Source organism: Sciurus carolinensis, chromosome 4, assembly GCF_902686445.1.
Source record: "Sciurus carolinensis chromosome 4, mSciCar1.2, whole genome shotgun sequence".
Classification (NCBI taxonomy): domain Eukaryota; kingdom Metazoa; phylum Chordata; class Mammalia; order Rodentia; family Sciuridae; genus Sciurus; species Sciurus carolinensis.
Window position 1 is genome coordinate 20,456,567 of NC_062216.1, and position 19,480 is coordinate 20,476,046.

General features: G+C 43.2%; 2 protein-coding genes and 1 pseudogene across 2 annotated transcripts; 2 read left to right on the top strand and 1 right to left on the bottom strand.

Moving 5' to 3' along the window:
• Nucleotides 1–3,679: 3,679 nt before the first annotated feature.
• On the top strand, nucleotides 3,680–4,379 carry LOC124982656 (60S ribosomal protein L17-like). The gene is made up of 2 exons (XM_047549642.1): nucleotides 3,680–4,252; nucleotides 4,347–4,379. The coding sequence occupies exons 1-2, from the start codon at nucleotides 3,680–3,682 to the stop codon at nucleotides 4,377–4,379; spliced, it is 606 nt and encodes a 201-aa protein (XP_047405598.1).
• A 2,795-nt stretch (nucleotides 4,380–7,174) lies between these two features.
• On the top strand, nucleotides 7,175–14,586 carry LOC124983566 (N-lysine methyltransferase KMT5A-like; annotated as a pseudogene).
• LOC124983565 (tripartite motif-containing protein 60-like) lies at nucleotides 10,059–11,471 on the bottom strand. Its single transcript, XM_047550953.1, has one exon. It carries the CDS (start codon nucleotides 11,469–11,471, stop codon nucleotides 10,059–10,061), a length of 1,413 nt encoding a protein of 470 aa, XP_047406909.1.
• Nucleotides 14,587–19,480: the final 4,894 nt, after the last annotated feature.

A 19,480-nucleotide genomic window follows, 5' to 3' on the forward strand; every position in this document is an offset into this window, starting at 1 on the left:
AAATGCAACTCAGTGGTAAAATACCCTCGGGTTCAATCTCCACTATCAAAAAAATAAAAACAGGCCAGATGCAGTGGCCCATGCCTATAATCCCAGCAGCGCAGCTCAGAAGGCTGAGGAAGGAGGATTGAGAGTTCAAAGGCAGCCTCAGTGACTTAGGAAGACCTTAAGCAACTTAGCAAGATCCTGTCTCTACATAAAATATAAAAATGGCTGGGGATGTGGCTCAGTGCTTAAGCCTCCCTGGGTTCTGTAGACAAAACCAAAAAAATCAAAAAATAAAATAACAGGACCCCGAGTTTGATTCCCTTGCCAGTTTTCCCTGGCACACAGGAGCCTCCAGGTCTTCCCTCACCCCAGCCTCACACACCACAGGGGCCCATCTCTCCACTTACCTCCAAAGAGCAGCCCTGGGAGGGTCCTGGAGGCAGGTCTCCCAGACACGTCTGTGAAGCCAGGCTTGTCCCACACTGAGTGGCCAGCGGTGGGACCTCCGCCTATATACACCTCTAGCACGGTGGGTGTTAGGTCTCCACCCACTGAAGACTGGAGGCTCCTCCCCGAGGAGGAAGGGCAGGACCAGGCAGCTGGAGAGAGATGTTCAGAGGCCCTGTGGGGTGGGGAGGGAAAACCGTGATTCCATCAGGCTGGGTGGGCCCGCCCTGTGTTGATCTCTTCTGCAACTTTAAAAACCTGTGTAAATCCTCTCAAAACTCTTGCATCCCAACCCGGCTCCGTGCTGCGTATCTGTAATCCCAGCTACTTGTGAGACTGAGGTAGGAGTATGGCAGATCAGGGTAGCCTTAACAATGTATTGAGTGAGCCCTGCCTCAAAATAAAGAACACAAAGAGTTGGAAATGTACCTCAGTGGGAGAGTGCTCACCCAGCATGGGTGAAGCACCATAAAACAAACAATCCAAAAAAGGTGATGGGGCCAGACTAGGAGGATTACAAGTTCAAAGCCAGCCTCAGCAAAAGCAAGGGGCTAAGCAACTCAGTGAGACCCTGTCTCTAAATAAAACACAAAATAGGGCTGAGGATGTGGCTCTGTGACTGAGTGCCCCTGAGTTCAATCCTCAGTACCCCCCCCCAAAAACAGTAATAGGGTGGTGCAATTGTATTTTCAGGGATGATACTAGGATGAGGCGGGGGAGGGTAGAGGAAACAATTGATCCTATACATCTTTGTACTGCTTGAATTTTTCCCTCCAGTACCAGGTCATGAACCCATAGACTCCAATGTGCTAGGCAAGCACTCTACCACTGAGTTATACCCTCAGTCTTCCTATGGTTACTTTTTTGTGTGTGGTACTTGGGATTGAACCCAAGAGTACTGTGCCACTGAGCCACATACCGAGGCCTTACTGTTTTATTTTGAGACAGGGTTTTGCTACATTGCCAGGCTAGCCTTGAATTTTCAATCCTCCTGTCTCAGCCTCCTGAGTAGCTTGGATTACAGGCATTGCCACTATGTCCAGCTCAATTTTTCTAAAAGTTATCCATTTTCTACACTGATAGTGTTTGCAGAAATTAAATAATAAATGGAAAATAAACAATTTAGATAGTATGAAAACCAAGTTGTTTGTTGTTATTGAAACACAAATCTGAACGTGAACAAAAAGAGGCATTGCAAATTGTTTACAAAAATTACATCTTGCAAAAAAGAAAATACATCTAGCAACTTACACATTAAAAATTCCATAATGTTGCTTGGCATGGTGGGAAGATGCCTATAATCCCAGCAACTTGGGATGCTAAAGCAGGAGGATGACAAGGTAAAGATGGCCTGGACAATTTAGTGAGACACGATCACAAAACAAAATAAAAAGGCTAAGAATGTAACTTAGTGATAGAGCACTCCTGAGTTCAATCCCCAGTACCCCAATAATGACAATAATAAATAAATGGTGTGATGGACTAACAGATCTGGCTCCATAAGAATGTTACAGGCCAGACTCTAAGGGAAATGACTAAACAGACTCTATTTTGCTCTGAGATTCCATGTTTTGTAGGAATTAAGCTTCTCCCATGGGAACACCCCACCTCTGTGCCCATCATCAGTTACTTGGTGTGACATGTTTAACAATACAGAATGATAATTCCTATGTAGTAAAAATTGCTCTCTTTTGATTCCTATTGCTCCTAAACAATGTACCATGTGAACAGTGATTGTGTGGACGTTAGTAACCATTCTTTAGTTTGTACCTAGGTAAGGGTCATTTTGACCCACTTCCCCCTCTGTCGATGATCTCATGATGTGAATGTGTAATTTTGAATCATAGCAACAGACACTTATGATTAATGTGATTTTTGGTATAAGAATCCCTACAACCCTGTGGTCGGGGTTGTTCTCCAAATAGCCATTTTTTGGGGTATTGTGTGAGACAGTCAGCCGGCCAGCTTAATAAAGACTCTCAGATTTGGACTTCTCAGTGGTGAACGGTCTGTTCTTCAGTTGCGCCCCATAACATTGGCATAATGCTAATTCCTAATATTCTATCTTCCCAAATCAAAAGCCTCATCCCCATTTTATTGTTGTTGTTTTGGTATTGTGGATTTAACCCAGGGGTGCTTTACCATGGAGTTACACCACCCTGGGTCTTAGTAAGTGACTTAGGATCTCCCTAAATTGTTGAGGATGGCCTCAGATTTGTAATCCTCCTATCTCAATTTCCCAAATTGCTGGGATTACATACAAGTGCCACCGGCCTAGCTGGATAGACACTTCCCCATCCTAAAGGAAAAACTGGGATTAGTTTTACTTTTTTTTTGTGGTGCTGGGAATTGAACCCAGAACCCCACACATGGTATAAGCAAGTGTTCTACTATTGAGTCATATAACTCAGTTTTATTCCTTCTTTAAAAACTTCTTTTTTTCCACTTCTGGTAATGGAGATTGAACTCAGGGTACTTAACCACTGAGCCACATCCCCAGTCATTTTATTTTTTGAGAGGGGGGGTCTTTCTAAATTGCTCAGGGCCTCACTAAATTGCTGGAGCTGGGGGACTGGGGAGATAGCTCCGTCGGTAGAGTGCTTCCCTTGTAAGCACAAGGCCCTGGGTTCAATCCCTAGCACCCCCAAAAAAAAAAATGAAATTGAAATAAATTGCTGGGGCTGCCTTTGAACTCGATATCCTCCCTCGGGATCCCAAACCACTGGGATTACAGGTGTGTGCCACTGCACCCAGCCAGGACTTTTTCTTATTTTGAGACAGAGTTTCACTAAGTTGTACAGACTCTTCTCCAATTTTTGATCCTCCTGCCTCAGTTTCCCAAGTGGCTGGAAACCACCTGCTGACAACACATTGTATTTGTGTATTTATTTACTTAACAGCACTGGAAATTGAACTCAGGGCCCTTTATCTCTGAGCTATGCCACCATCTCCCTCTGCCCTGCTCCCCCTTTTTTTTTTGTTTTGTTTTTTGTTTTTCTGTTGTTTTCCTTCCCCCCCACCCCTCCCACCCCTCTTTTCCCTGTATACAGTCCCTCCTTCCTCCATTCTTGCCCCCCTCTCACCCTCCATTATGTGTCATCATCTGCTTATCAGTGAGATCATTCGTCCTTCGGTTTTTTGAGATTGGCTTATCTCAGCATGATATTCTCCAATTTTTTTTTTTTTTAAGAAAGAGAAAAACTCGCTTCCTCTTCCTGTAAGCGGCCTCAGGTGATCTGTGAAAATGGTTCGTTACTCTCTTGACCCAGAAAACCCCACAAAGTCATGCAAATCAAGAGGTTCAAATCTTCACGTTCACTTTAAGAACACCCGTGAAACCGCGCAGGCCATCAAGGGTATGCATATCCGAAAAGCTACCAAGTACCTGAAGGATGTCACTTTAAAGAAGCAATGTGTGCCATTCAGGCATTACAATGGTGGAGTTGGTAGGTGTGCCCAGGCCAAACAGTGGAGCTGGACACAGGGACGGTGGCCCAAAAAGAGCGCTGAATTTTTGCTGCATGTGCTTAAAAATGCAGAGAGTAATGCTGAACTTAAGGGTTTAGACATAGATTCTCTGGTCATTGAACATATCCAGGTGAACAAAGCACCCAAGATGCGCTGCTGTACTTACAGAGCTCATGGTCGGATTAACCCATACATGAGTTCCCCCTGCCACATCGAGATGATCCTCACTAAAAAGGAACAGATTGTTCCTAAACCAGAAGAGGAAGTTGCACAGAAGAAAAAGATATCCCAGAAGAAACTAAAGAAACAAAAACTTATGGCACGGGAATACATTCAGCATAAAATAAATGCAAATAAAATTTAAAAAAAAAAAAAAAAGAAAAAAGAAAGAGAAAAACTCTGTTTAATCTTTGAATATAAAAATAAAACTTTTTAGTTTTTAGTTAAACCAGAGTATTGATGTCAACCACAAGTAAGAGAGTCAAACCTTTTTATAATTCCTTAATTTCCCATTTTCATATGAAGAACCAAGTTTTATTGTCTGATACTTATGGTTACACAAAGTCGGAGGTAAAGAGTTCAGATTATGTCTTTTTTTCTTCTTTCCTTGCTTTCAAAAGTTTTATTTTTCTTTCTCCTTTTATTTATTTATCTTTATTAAACTTTTTTTTTATTTTTACAGGCTGCATTTTGATTCATTATACACAAATGGGGTACAACTTCTCCTTTCTAAGGTTGTACACAATGTAGATTCACACCATTCATGCAATCATACATACACACAGGTAATATTGTGTTTCATTCTACTATCTTCTGTGCCCCACCCCTCCCACCCCTTTTTCCTCTACAGCATCCAAAGTTCCTTCATTCTTCTCTTTCCCCCATCACCCCCTATCATTATATTTTGTAATGCACTTATCAGAGAAAACATTCGGCCTTTGGTTTTTTGGGCTTGGCCTATTTCACTTAGCATGATATTTTCCAACTTTATCCATTTACCAGCAAATGCCATAATGTTATTCTTCTTTATGACTGAGTAATATTCCATTGTGTGTATATACCACAATTTCTTTATCCATTCATCAACTGAAGGGCATCTAGGTTGGTTCTACAATCTAGCTATTGTGAATTGCCCCACTCCCCTTTTTAAGACAGGACCTAGCTAAATTGCAGAGGCTGCCTTGAAATTAAAATTTTCCTGACTCAGCTTCCAAGAGTATCTTGGATTACTGGTGTACACAACCATGCCTAGTCACTGTATTTATTCATAGAAAGATCCCGAAAAAATCTAAAGGCACAGGTTCAGCAGTGCCACTTACTGGGTGAAAGAGGAAACATGTGTTGTGGATGAGATGACTGGTTTTGGGAAAAACACACTGTCATATATACAATAGTTCTGAAACCAGATGTGTAAATTTTTTTGCACGCCACATCCCACGCCACCCAAGTGCCTTCAATTTAGTTCACTCTGAAACTATCTACCTGGAGTTAGTGTCAGATACCCAAGTTAATGGACTCAATCCCAGAAGAGGCCCCAATCCAGATGCCAATTGTAAACCCAATCTTACCCCTGCTTTTGAACTACCAACCATAAATGATTCCTAGGTTGGATAATAGGTTAGAACAGCTCACAGTACTGAAGGCATTACTCAATTCACTGGTTTGTTACAGAGAATACAAGGGAGGCAAAACCAGGTGGGAGATTTGCATAAGCCAATATAAGGGAGGGGCAGAGTGTGTGCCTGGAGCTTGCATTCCCAGCGTGGGACACCTTCTCAAGGTGTTATCCAATCTACAAGTTCGTCAAATCTCATTATTCAAGAGATTTTGGAACTGGGTGTGGTGGTGCTCACCTGTAATCCCAGCAATTTGGGAAGCTGAGGCAGGAGAATCAAAAGTTCAAAGCCAGGGCTGGGGAGATAGCCCAGCCTGGTAGAGTGCTTGCCTCAGCTGGTAGAGTGATTGCCTCGCAAGCACAAGGACCTGAGTTCGATCCCCAGTACCGCAAAAAAAAAAAAAAAAAAATTCAAAGCCAGCCTCCTGCGATACAGGGAAACTGTCTCTAAATAAAATATAAGAAGGGCTGGGAATGTAGCTCATTGGTTAGGTGTCCCTAGGTTAAAGCCCTTGTACCATTAAAAAAAGAAAAAAAGCTTTAATCCCAGCGACTCCTGAGGCAGCTGAGGCAGGAGGATTGCAAGTTCAGAGCCGTCCTCAGCCATTTAGAGAGATCCTAAGTAAGGACTTGGGGATAAGACTGGAGAAAAAAAGACTGGAGATGTAGCTCACTGGTAAACGGGCCCTGGGTTCAATCCCCGGTACCAAAATAAAAAAGTCTGAGAGAACTTATCCACAGCCCCCCAATCCTTCCTGGAAGTTGTTACAAAAAAATTCTAATCTCTTGGTATTTCTGGTGAGCAGTCCTATCCTGAGGTTGTCAAGGCGCAACCCACCTCATTAGCATAGACTGAGCTGTGACCAAAAGAACTCATTATGAATAACCAAAGACAGTCTCCTAGTTTCCTACCAAACAGAAAATGTCCAAGAACTTCACCAATCCCTTTGTTCCAGGAAAGACACAAATCTCCCTTTTTTTTTTTTTTTTTGGTTGTGGTACTGAGGATTGAGTCTATGGTACTCCATCACTGAGTTACATCCCCAACCTTTCACTTACTTATGTATTTATTTATTTATTGGTGCCAAGAATTGAACCCTGGGGCACTTAACCACTGAGCCACATCCCCAGCCCTTTTTTTATATTTAGAGACAGGGTCTCACTAAGTTGCTGAGCCGACTTTGAACCCACAATCCTGCCTGAACTTCCTGAACCACTGGAATTACAGAAGTGTGCCACCATATTGGATGTAGCATTTTTTTTTTTTTCACTAAATTGCTTAGGCTATCCTTGAACTGGAGATCCTCCTGCCTCAGTAGCTGGTGTAACACGGAGAAGTCACCCCATCTAGCAAGATCAAATATTTCTTCGACTACACCAAGGAACTCACAGAGAATCAGGTTTATGATTGTTACACAAACTACAAGCTGACATTCTCCAAACGCAAAATTCTGACAAATTCTGAGCAGTCAAGTTTGCTACAATAGGGTTTTGAAATTGCCCAGTTGACAGTGAGTGGTGATGTTGTTATGGGGCACAACTTAAAAACAGACCAATCACCACTGAGAAGTCCAAATTTGAGTCTTTATTAAGCCGGCTGGCTGACTGTCTCACACAATGCCCCAAAAAATGGCTACTGGGAGAACAGCCCCAACCATGGGGTTGTAGGGGTTCTTATACCAAAAAATCACATCAATCATGAGTGTCTATTGCTATGATTCGAAATTACAAACTAATATCATGAGATCATCAACAGGGGAAGTGGGTCAAAATGACCCTTACCCTAGGTATAAACTAAAGAATGGTTGCTAACATCCACACAATCACCGTTCACATGGTACCTTGTTTAGGAGCAATAGGAAGCAAAAGAGAGCAATTTTCACTACATAGGAGTTGCCATTGTATATTATTAAACATGTCACACCAAGTAACTGATGATGGGCACAGAGGCAGGGTGTTCCCATGGGAGAAGCTTATTTCCTACATAACATGGAGTCTCAGAGCAAAATGGAGTCTGTTTAGTCATTTCCCTTAGAGTCTGGCCTATAACTTTCTCATGGAGCCAGATTTGTCAGTTCACCACAATGTAATTCCAGCAAGCAACTCGGGAGGCTAAAGCAGGAGGATCCTAAGTTTGAGGCCAGTCTTAATAATTTAGCAAGACCCTGTCTCAAATATTAAAAAAAAAAAAAAAAAAAAAAAAAAACCTTCCAGGTGTGGTACATGCCTATAATCCCAGCCGCTTGGGAGGCTGAGGTAGGAGGACTGCAAATTCAGAGCCAACTTCAGCAATAAGAGGCCCTAATCAACTTAACAAGACCCTGTCTCAACATAAGATATTAAAAAAAAAAAAAAGGCTGCAGATGTGGCTTAGTGGTTAAGCACCCTGAGTTCAATCCCTAATACCTACTCCCTAAAAAGAAAGGCCCAGGGGTTTTGCCTCCTGGTTTCCATCCCTAATGAAAAAAAAAAAAAAGTGCGACTAGACTTGGTGGCCCACACTTACAATCCCAGCGACTCAGGAGCTTGATAACAAATTTGAGGCTATGCAACTAAGCAAGACTCAGCAATGTAGTAAGAACCTGTCTTAAAATTAAAAATGGCATTGGTGGTACACACCTGTAACCTCAGGAACTCAAGAGACTGACACGGGAGGATCACGAAGTTCAAGGTCAGCCTCAGCAACCCAGTAAGGCCCTGAGCAACTGAGTGATACCCTGTCTCAAAAAGGAATAAAAAGGGCTGGAACTGTAGCTCACAGTAAAGTATTGAATGGAAGCAGAAAACATAACTTATGGGAGAAGAGTTTTAGTGCAGGAGGAGGAAGTTGGAAAAAGAGGTCTGTGTAAAATATGCAGAGATTGAAATTGTCCTCAGAGGCCTGTCATTTCCTGCACCCATTGCATCTGGAATCTGTCCAGTAGAACAAAGCAAATTCCCTATTTATAAGTCTGAGTGGGTCCTGATGTCACCATATTGGTGAGCCAAAACACGTGACCTGGATTGGGGAAGACACATCTCTGCAATGAAAGGAGGAATTTTAACTCCTAACAGGTGGATACACAGCATACACTGACGGAACTATACCCACAGCCCTGATTTCCTTTTAAAAGACCAATAGTCTATGGTTTTAGCAGCAGGAATAGTGGTTATCTCTGGGGAGGAGAGTGGTGATAAAGATGGTGAGTGACCAGGAGAAGGTGAAAGTCAGATGATCCTTTATTTCTGATCTGGATGGTGGATACAAGTGTGTTCTCTTTGTGATCATACATCAAGATATACACAATGACTGATTTGTGCTGGGCGCGGCGGTGCATGTCTGTTACCTTAGCAACTGGGAAGCTGAGGCAGGAGGATCAAGATTCAAAGGCCAGTCTGGGCAACTTTGTGAGACCCTGCCTCAAGATAAAAAATGAAAAGGGGGGCTGGGGAGATAACTCAGTTGGTATAGTGCTTGCCTTGTAAGCACAAGGCCCTGGGTTCGATCCCCAGCACAGGGACTGGGTGCTGTGGCACACATCTGTATTCCCAGTGATTGAGGCAGCAGGAGTTCAAAGCCAGCCTCAGCAAAAGTGAGGCACTAAGCAACTCAGTGAGACCCTGTCTCTAAAATACAAAATAGGCTTGGGATGTGGCTCAGTGGTTGAGTGCTTGCCTGACATGTGGGAAGCACTGGGTTCGCTTCTTAGCACCACATATAAATAAATGTATAAATACAAATAAAGGCCCATCAACAACAACAAAAAAATTTTTAATGAGTTGCAGAGAAGAGAATGTGGGGGATATTAGAATAGCGATGAATGAACCATCAGGAAAAGAAAACAGTGGTCCAGGTGAGATGCTGCTGCCCTGATATGGAAGGTGAACATGAGACTGAAGAAATGTGGCCTGGCCCATGTGAATGAAGGTACAATTCACTGAAGAAGGCAACCATTGAGAAGTAGGGGACTTACAAAAAAATATTGTTCTATGTGCTACAGCATGAGGTATTGGTGACTCGGAAAGATACATTTAGAAGTCACCAAAAAGCAGCTGGACATGCTGGCTTAGAGCTTGAGGAGTTTGGGAGATCTTCACTACAGCTACATACTCAAGAACCTTTTGGGGGTTGGCATTTGAACTCAGCAGTAGAGTGTTTTCTTAGCATGCACAATGCCCTGGGTTAGATCCCCAGCTCCGCTAGAAAAAAATAATTCTACTAAAAAGGAAGGTAGGCGGTAAGCATGACGTTTAAATAACAATTTATAAAACTTTAATGATTGGCTTCATAAAAAAAAATGTACAGGCAATTTAAAAATTTTATTGTATGTCAATAATTCTCAAACATTTAAAATTAGAATTCAAGGAACTTGACAACTGATATTCAGAACATCTATGAAATTACATTACTCTCCCATTTCCCTTTTTTTACAGTTGCTGAAAATTAGGGGAAAAAAAAATCTATTCTGCTTTTCAGTTGTAAAGCTCAAAAAGATTCCAAAAATGAGATTACATTTACAAATTAACCCTAAAAACTAAAAAGAACAATTTACTAGGTTCTTTATCTTTCGTCATCCACTGACAAGATTTTAAGAGGTTCAGAATCTGTTCCAACATAGAAATAAGGCCAAATGGTTCTGGTAAAAGAATCACTGAAACTATACAGGAGAGACCTGTCATTCACATTATAAAAGGAAACCTCACCCAATTCAAAATCCAAAAAAATGCCAATCTTACTGGGTTTTGGTACTGGCAGAAGCTGGGTTTTCTTAGGACCAAACACAACATAACCACTCTCAATATATCGTCCAATTGCCCAGAAGCCACTCAGGACTGATGGTCGATTCCTCCAGTTCCTAGGAAGATAATCATGACACACACCCAATGTCCACTGAGGTTTGTTTCCCACATCTACCTCCCAGTAATGTCTACCAGAATTAAATATCTTAGAACCCAGGACAGCAGGGCAGAGATAAAATCTCCTTGAATTATAACAAACACTTTGTTTCGTTCTTCCATATTTTACACTTTTTCTATCCTCAGAGACAATAAGCTGAGGATATGCTGTGTCAAGGTCTAAACTCACGTCTACCTGAAATTGCTGTATAATTCTGTCTAAGCCAGAATACTGTGGAGGAAGACTAAAGCCATACTTCTTTAACCCGAATGAAGAAAGTTCAGGGCGTTTTAGGTTTTGATACTTTTGGCGTATACTCTTAACATGCCTCAGTACTGCCAGGTCTGACCGCACACACTTGCCCTCTATTTCCTTCAGTAAGCGTTTTACTGTGGAAACATGATCTGAGAAGGTTATGAGGTTTTTATTAAGTTTTGATAAAATGTCCAACTCTTCATCTTGTATCTGCTTAAGCAGAGCCTCTTGTTCATTCTGTAAAAACAGTCTAATTTGCTCAAATTCAGAATTTATTTCTTCTTTCCTATATTCTACCTTCTTTCTCAGCTCAAGAGACTTCCTGTTTTGCAGAATGATCACTTTTTCAACTCGTTCCACATTAGCCTTCAAGGGCTCGATGCTAGATTCCAGAATTCTTCTGTGGTAGGTAGCAGCTTTCTTAATGGGACAAATGTAGTGCCTCTGATGTTCAGCAGAGAAACTGCACTGGGTACATAAAATCTGCAGATCCTTCACACAGAAAAGGGTCAGAAATTGATTGTGTTTCTCACATAGAGCATTTTCTTCTTGCCTCTTCCTCTTGCTCCTTCTGATCTGGAGGAGTTTAGCAATTTCAGTCAAATTACAGAGCTGGGGGTTCCTCCTGAACTTCCTTTCTGGAAACAAAAATCGGCAGACAGGGCAGGGAAAGGCATCATTTAGATCTTTCCAGGACAGATCGAGGCAGTCAAAACAGAAGTTGTGCCCACAGTTAATGGTCACTGGGTCTTTCAAGTAATCCAGACAGATGGGACAACTGCACTCCCCTTGAAGGTCTGCTAGGGCGGTTACAAACTCCATTGAACTGAGTAAAGGTGGTGCACAAGGTAACACTCCCTTGGTAAGCCTGCCTCCCTAGAGCTCAGGTCTAACTGTGAAGTACAAAGCAAAGAGCCCTCCAAGTCCGTGCGCACACACCAGACCTAGGTATCACTGGCCTGGCACGCTAGTAGATGTCACTGAAGTCTTGTTTAGACCTCTGCACCTCAGCTCAGGAGAAGAATTCACAGTTTATGACTCTACCACCGATTAGTCCATTAGCACCTAAGTTTAATGACTCTCTTCAAGAAAGCAGCCACAGACCAATGGACTGATCATTCCTGTGTGTGAGAAAAGATTTTTAATGTCAACTGGATTTGAAACTATAATACAATAGTTGATTGAGACTAGAATCATCAATAACTTACCTTTCCAATGTAGAGATCTAAAAGAATGTCACCATAACCAATGATGGGGAGAAATGATGACCTGAAATAAGAAAAACATTACCAACAATAAAGAATTTTCAGGAAAAAAAAAAAAAATCACCTGTATCTATTCATAGGGAAACAATCACAAAAATCCAAATCACAATGATTTGATAAGACAATGATGTTTGACTGCCTAAGTGACAATGGTGCTCCAAAAATGAGGGCAGGGAGGAGCAGGGGATTACTTCAGAGGGACCGTGCCTGCATCATGTGTGCAAGGTCCTGGGCAGAAAATGGATTCTCTAATAGTAACCCCACGGCTCTGATCTCTTCCTCTTATTTATCAGGGTTCAGTATTTTTTCTGATTATTCTATGTTAACTACTAATCCCTCTGTCTAGAAGATACTTTCCTCATGTTTACCTGGGATTGAGTTTTGTTTTGTTTTTTTTTTGGAGGGGAGGGCTTTGAACCCAGGGGCACTTTACCTCTAAGCTACATCAGGCCCTTTTTTCAATTTTGAGACAGGGTCTTGCTGAGTTGCTGAGGTTGGCCTTGACTTGTGACTTTCCTATCTGAGACTCCAAATCACATGGGAGTCTAATCTGTCTGGCTGTGGGTTGAGTTTCTGATGCCATTTGGAGGCAGCTCGAAAGTCACCTTCTCTGGTAAGGTTTACTATTTGTCAGGCATGGTGTTAAGTGTCTTTCACAGAGTCACTGATTTCCTTAACGAAACCCTCACAACAACTTCAATTAGTAGGGGTGGGCAATCCCCATAGGCCCCAAGTATTCCTGCTGCTGTTTGGTCCCCTGGATATGCCAACAATGCAAGACCCTGGGGTACAACACTTAACCACGCTATTTCTCAAGCTTCTGCTCATAACAGGCATCCTTGGAAAATGAAGTAAAATGTCACTCTCTAACAAAGAACAGGCCCTTAATTAAAAAAAAAAAAAAAAAAAAAAAAAAAAAAAAAAAAAAGGATTCCCAATCTCAGGGAATAACTTGGCTTCAACAAAATCTTGTTCACAGTACTGACTATGGTTTTCGTTCCACACCAACTCTGGGATTTGGGAGAAAGGGGAACTGACATAATAATGATGCTCATGCTTCTGGCTGTACCAGGAGTAATAATGTTCTTGACTGTCTTCTGGCAGCATCCATGAAATATTAAGGCTAACATACTAGCTTGTAAGTAGAATAACCCCCAATTTCAAGTTAGAATTGCTATCAATTATAAGTGTGGAATTTTTAATTTATAAGAATTTGGCAGGTTACTGAAAATCTAACTTCAATTGGTGCTGCTATTAGTGTGCTACTAAATCATTAGGCCCACTATCCTTTATTGGTACTCACATAACAATGTACAGTCTTCAAATCTTGTTTCCAAACGCTTCATATGTATTCTTTTCACCCTCATTGGTTGGACTTCCCACAACTTGTCAATATAACCAGACAAGAAAAAAAAATATTTTTTTACATCACATATGATGATATAAAAGGACAGACACAACACAATAAAGAAATAATCTCTCTTTTTCTTTTTAGTACTGGGGATTGGACCCAGGGGGACTGTACCACAGAGTCACATCCCTAGCCTTTTTTATTTTTACACAGGGTCTTGCTAAGTTGCTGAGGCTGGCTTTGAATTTGCAATTCTGCCACCTCAGCCTCCCAAATAGCTAGAGTTTTAGGTGTGCCCCACCATGATCAGCTCATTACATCGAAAAAATTAGGATAGAAAGCTCGGTTTCCCGGGAGATCCAGGCGGTGACAGAGCCGGACCATGGCTAGAGGAGAACGTATTTGCCGAGCAATCAAAGATCTATTCCTACATGAGCCCAAACAAATGCTCTGGATTGCGTTCCCCTCTTCAGGAAGAGAACTCAGTTGCACATCACGAAGTCAAATGCCAGGGGAAACCATTAGCTGGAATCTACAGGAAGCGAGAAGAGAAAAGAAATGCTGGGAACGCCATACGAAGCTCCGTGAAGTCGGAGGAACAGAAGATCAAAGACGCCAGGAGAGGTCCCTGGCACCTTTTCCAAACCAAAAATCTGAAGCAGCAGAAACTCCAAAAACTCCAACCTCGTCTTGTGATTCAACCAATGCAGCTGTTGCCAAGCAGGCTCTGAAAAAGCCCCTCAAGGGAAAACGGGCCCCTCGGGAAAAAGCTCAAGGAAAAACGCAACAGAATAGCAAGCTCACAGATTTCTACCCAGTCCAAAGGAGCTCCAGGAAGAGCAAGGCTGAGCTGCAGTCTGCAGAAAGGAAGAGAATAGATGAACTTATAATAGAAAGCGGGAAGGAAGAAGGCATGAAGATTGACCTCATTGAGGGCAAAGGCAGGGGTGTGATCGCCACCAAGCAGTTCTCCCGGGGCGACTTCGTGGTGGAATACCACGGGGATCTCATTGAGATCACCGACGCCAAGAAGCAAGAGGCTCTGTATGCACAAGACTCCTCCACGGGGCTGCTACATGTACTACTTTCAGTATCTGAGCAAAACCTACTGCGTGGACGCGACCCGAGAGACAAACCGCCTGGGAAGACTGATCAACCACAGCCAGTGCGGGAGCTGCCAGACCAAGCTGCACGACATAGATGGCGTGCCCCACCTCATCCTCATCGCCTCGCGCGACATCGCAGCGGGGGAGGAGCTGCTGTACGACTCCGGGACCGCAGCCGGGCCTCCATGGAGGCCCACCCCTGGCTGAAGCATTGACGCCGCCTCCGCCGCCCCTGCTTCAAAGGACAAAAGCCCTCAAAGGGAGATGATTTTTTTTACACACTTAATCTTAGCGGATTACTTCAGATGTTTTTAAAGAGTATATTCAGATGCCTTTTCACTGTAGTATTTAAATATCTGTTGCAGGTTTCCAAGGTGGACTTGAACAGATGGCCTTATATTACCAAAACTTTTATATTCTAGTTGTTTTTGTACCTTTTTGCATACAAGTTGAACGTTTGTGCTTCCCGTGCATGCAAAGACTCGGCACAGGTTTTAGAGGAAAGAGTCAAACGTGACCTAGGAAGCCAGGTGTCGCCTGCCTCCAGGTGAAGAGCCAGGTCGGGCCCACACCCGGCGTCTGAGGACAGGCGGGTGCAGGGCCGCGCTACCTGGACGATGTCTCCAAGCTCTTGTTCTCACGTCTCGACAGGCGCACCTCGAAGTGTGTGACTATTTTTTAAACAGGTTTCGCAGTAAGCTAGTCTTCCCCTCTGCTTTCCTGAAAGCTTACTGACCGTGGCCGGGGCACAGCCAGGCCGAGACGCACCTGGAAGCATCAGGGTGGGCAGTCACCCTAGAGGCGGGCAGGGACAAGCGCTGCTCCCTGCCCCTGCCAAGGCAGGGCTTCCCGAAACCGGGTTAATTCTTTATAGAAATGTGAACACGGAGTTTATTTAAAAAAAAAATAATAAAAATTAAAAAAAAAAAACAAAAAAAAGGAAAAAAACCACAGAAAACAACTTACTTGTATATAGGTCTTGAAGTGAGTGAAGTGGTTGCAATTTTTTTGTTTTGGGTTTTTTTTTTTTGTTTGTTTTTGTAGAAGAGATTTGAGATGGTACTCTATTCTAATCAAAAATAAAGTTTTGTAGCGGGACCAGAAATTATTTACCCTATCCCCCCACCCCTTGCCCAATTCTGCTGGGTTGAAAGTTCCAGACCTGCTGTGGAGGCCTTCTGTTCGTCAGACCACCTGGTGTCCTTCCTGCGAAGCGCAGCCATAACTCGAATTGTGAGCCTAGAGCTCAGGACCGAGCACAGGGAGCGGGCAAGGCCCACAGCCAGGGCGCAAAGGCGTGGCTCAGGTCACCTTGAACGTGATAGCGGGAGGGGTTGCTGGGGCTTCCTCTTCCCTCCCCAGGGGTCTGATTCTCACGCACTGTCCACCTTCAGTCCGTGGGGCTGGGGCTCCTATCCACCCTGGTCCCAGGTAAATGTGAATGGAGACAGGTGTGAGAACCTGTGCTCATCCTTATCCCCACCCTGGGCCTCATGATGGTGCTACCTAAGAAAGTCTTCCCCCCACCCCCACCAGCCTGGTCAGTGGTCAGCAAATTGGAGGAGGATCCGACAGGAGTATTTAAATGTGAGATAAAATGTCTTGGTCGTACCTGTTTGTGGTTTAGCTTTGTATTTAAGCAAACAAACAAAAAAAGGAAATAAACTTGAAAGTTATTTGTCATCATAAAAATGAAACAAATTAAAATATTTATTGCCAGGCGAGGCCAAAAAAAAAAAAAAGAAAAGAAAAAATTAGGATATTTTATGGAATATTACTCAGCTATAAAGAATAATAAAATTATGGTATTTGCAGGCAAATGGATGAAATTGGAGAATATCATGCTAAGTGAGATAAGCCAATCTCAAAATCCAAAAGACAAATGATCTCACTGATAAGCGGATGATGACACATAATGGGGGGTGAGGGGGGGCAAGAATGGAGGAAGGAGGGACTGTATAGAGGGAAAAGAGGGGTGGGAGGGGTGGGGGGAAGGAAAACAACAATGAATCAAACATCATTACCCTATGTAAATGTATGATTATGCAAATGGTATGCTGTTACTCCATGTACCAACAAAAACAAGATGTATCACATTTGCTTACAATAAAAATAAATTTTAAAAAATTAGGATATTTTTATGTTGAGAATGTAGCTCAGTGATAGAAGATTTGCCCTGCACATAGGAGGTAGCAGGTTTGATCCCAGCATCAAAAAAAAACCATAATATTCTTTCAAAAAGTAAATTTTAAAAATTTTATGCAACCCTGAATTTAGTTCATTTCAAAACATGACTGGTGCTGGACACAGTGGCTGTAATCCTAGCAACTTGAAAATAAAATTAAACAAAAAGGGCTGGGATTTAATTCAGTGGCAAAGTGCTTCTGAATTAAATCTCTAGTACCCCGCAAAACAAAAATTTTTGAAAATTAAAAAAGCTGGATGCTGTGGCACATGCCTATCATCCTAATGGCTCAGGAGGCTAAGGCAGGAAGATGGCAAATTCAAGGTAAGCCTCAGCAATTTAGCGAGGCAGTAAGCAACTCAAGAGAGACCATCTTAAAATACAAAAAAGGGCTGGGGATGTGCCTCAGTGGTTAAGGGCCTCTGGGTTCAATCACCAGTACAAAAAAATATAAAATAAATAAAACCCTGGGGGCTACAGATATAGCTCAGTTGGTAAAATGCTTGCCTTGCATGCACGAGGTCCTGGTTTCAATCCCCAGCACCTCAAAAGAAATAAATTACAATTAAAATTTAAAAAAAAAAAAAAAATCTTGGACACCATTCTCATTTCTGGTTCCAATATACCCGTCAAATCACAGATCACAGTTTAAGAGTTTACATCTGTTTTTGCCAGTCTTTAATGACACAAGAGAGTGCAGTTCATGATCTATATTCTTCCCTATTTCCCTCAAAACTGCATTATCTACTCTGATTCTTGTAACTGTACACCATGGGCTAGTGGGAGCTCATTAAACATTAGGCTAATAAATTAAACCTGTTGCAAATTCCCTGCTCCCATGATTCAACTTCTATTACTTTAGATGATACTTAACACAGCTGAACCTAAACCTTCTCACCTGTAAAACATCCATTAACTTTCCACCTACAAGATCCTTGTGAGGAGTCAAGGATCCGCCAGGATAGTGCTGGCTAACAGATCCTTCCCAACACTTCAAATGTCTTTGGCGACCACGTGTCACTTCCCAAATGGGTATTCCGTGCAATGCTCCCCTCCATGCCACGCTGGGGATCAAATCCACGGCCTCCAACACAGAGAGTAAGCGTTTCACAAGTGAGCTTCCAGTTCTGTCCTTCCCCACTTTTACAGTTTTGCAACAGGTTCCCGCTAAACCGCTCAGGCTGGCCTCGAACTTCGATCTCCGGCCTCAGCCTCCAGAGCACCTGGGATTACAGGCGTGCCACACCTAGAATCCTCGATTTCCCAAAAAGGGGCCAAGAGAACCGGAGGAGACCCAGTCAGGGTCAAGCCCCAAGGTCTAAGCATCTTGTTAAGCTTCCCGCCAAGTCCTACGGGCCTTTCTACGACTCTCACAGCTTACCTGGAGCAGGCAGAACAGAGGCTCCAGCAGACCTTGTACAGCACCCCTAGAACACCGCCGGCTCCGAACAGACTGGGACACTCTCCTCACTGAGCAGCTCGGGCCCCAGAAGCTCGCTTTGTACGCTCAGTGATTGGGTGGTCCCTGGAAGTGGGCGGGCAAAGAACTCGCGCATGCCCAGTGAGCCTAATTGGAGTGGACAGTATGAAGAGATCCTTAGGAGGGTCAGGTGTACCTCCTTCAGTGGTGGGGACCCCCTAGGTCTCAAATCAGCATCCAAGTCCCATTGTCAGGGAGTGAGTGGGTTTTAGCTTATCAGCAGGGCTGTGCTTAGCATGCATGAAACCCTGGATTCAATCCCCAACTCTCCCCCCAATTATATTGTCAACCTTTTCAGAATCTTATTACTGTATTTTTATTTCTCTACCAACTGGAGGGTCAAAGTAAGACCAGGCCAAGCTCATTGCAGGCTTGTTTGAAAAGTCTTACCACTATCGCGTCTTCTTTCTATACAGCAAGGAAGTCGGATCACAGGGTGGAGTAGATGAGGGAGTGGTTAGTTTTGAAAAGCAAAAGGACAATCAGCTCTTTGAAATGCAAGAGGACTGATAATCTCTTAGGAAGTGGGAACACAGGGCAAAGAATAAAATCTTCCAACCTCTTTGTGCAGAAGATGCAATCAGAGAGGATGATGGGTATCCTAGCCAGAGGATCAGTGGGTGGATCTGTCCTATCCTGTACAAGTATGGGTCAGCCTAGGAATTTAGGCTTCCCAAGGTCTCCCCAGAGGAAGCAACTCTTAAGGTTGATTTTAGGGATTAAACTTGAGGGCAAAATCTTCGAGGCTGCAGTATGAGAACTTGGGGAGTGCCGGGCCTGGTGGAGCATTGTAATTCCAGAGGCTCTGGAAGCTGAGGCAGAAGGATTACAAGTTCAAAGACAGCCTCAGCAATTTAGTGAGGCCCTAAACACGTCAGCCAGACCTTGTATGGAAATAAAAAAAAAAGAGATGCGGGCGTGGCTCAGTGGTCAAGGGTCCCTGGGTTCAAGTCCTGGTAACAAGAAGAAAAAAGAAAAAGAATTTGGGAGTCTTCTTAATTTTTCCCCCTGCACTGGGAATTGAGTGCAGGAGAACTTCACTTTGACCTGTATCTCCAGCCCTGTTCCTGTTTTGGAGACCATGTCTGGCTAAATAGCCCAGGCCTTCCTCGAACTTGTGATCCTCCTGCCTCAAACACCTGAGTCGCTGGGATTACAGATGCGTGTCACCACACTCAACTAGGAGTGTCTTATTTCTTATGAAATGGTACATGAACTGGGAGCAGTGGCTTACGGATGTCATCCCAGCGGTTCGGGAGGCTGAGGCAGGAAGATTGCAAATTCCAGGCCAAGGTCAGCAATTTAATGAACCCTAAGCAATTTATGGATCCTGTCTCAAAATAAAAAATTTTAAAAAGGGCTGGGGACGTAGCTCAGTGGTGAATCGCCCCTGGGTTAAATCCCCATTTAAAAAAAAAAAGAGAAAAAAAAAAAAAAGAGAGAG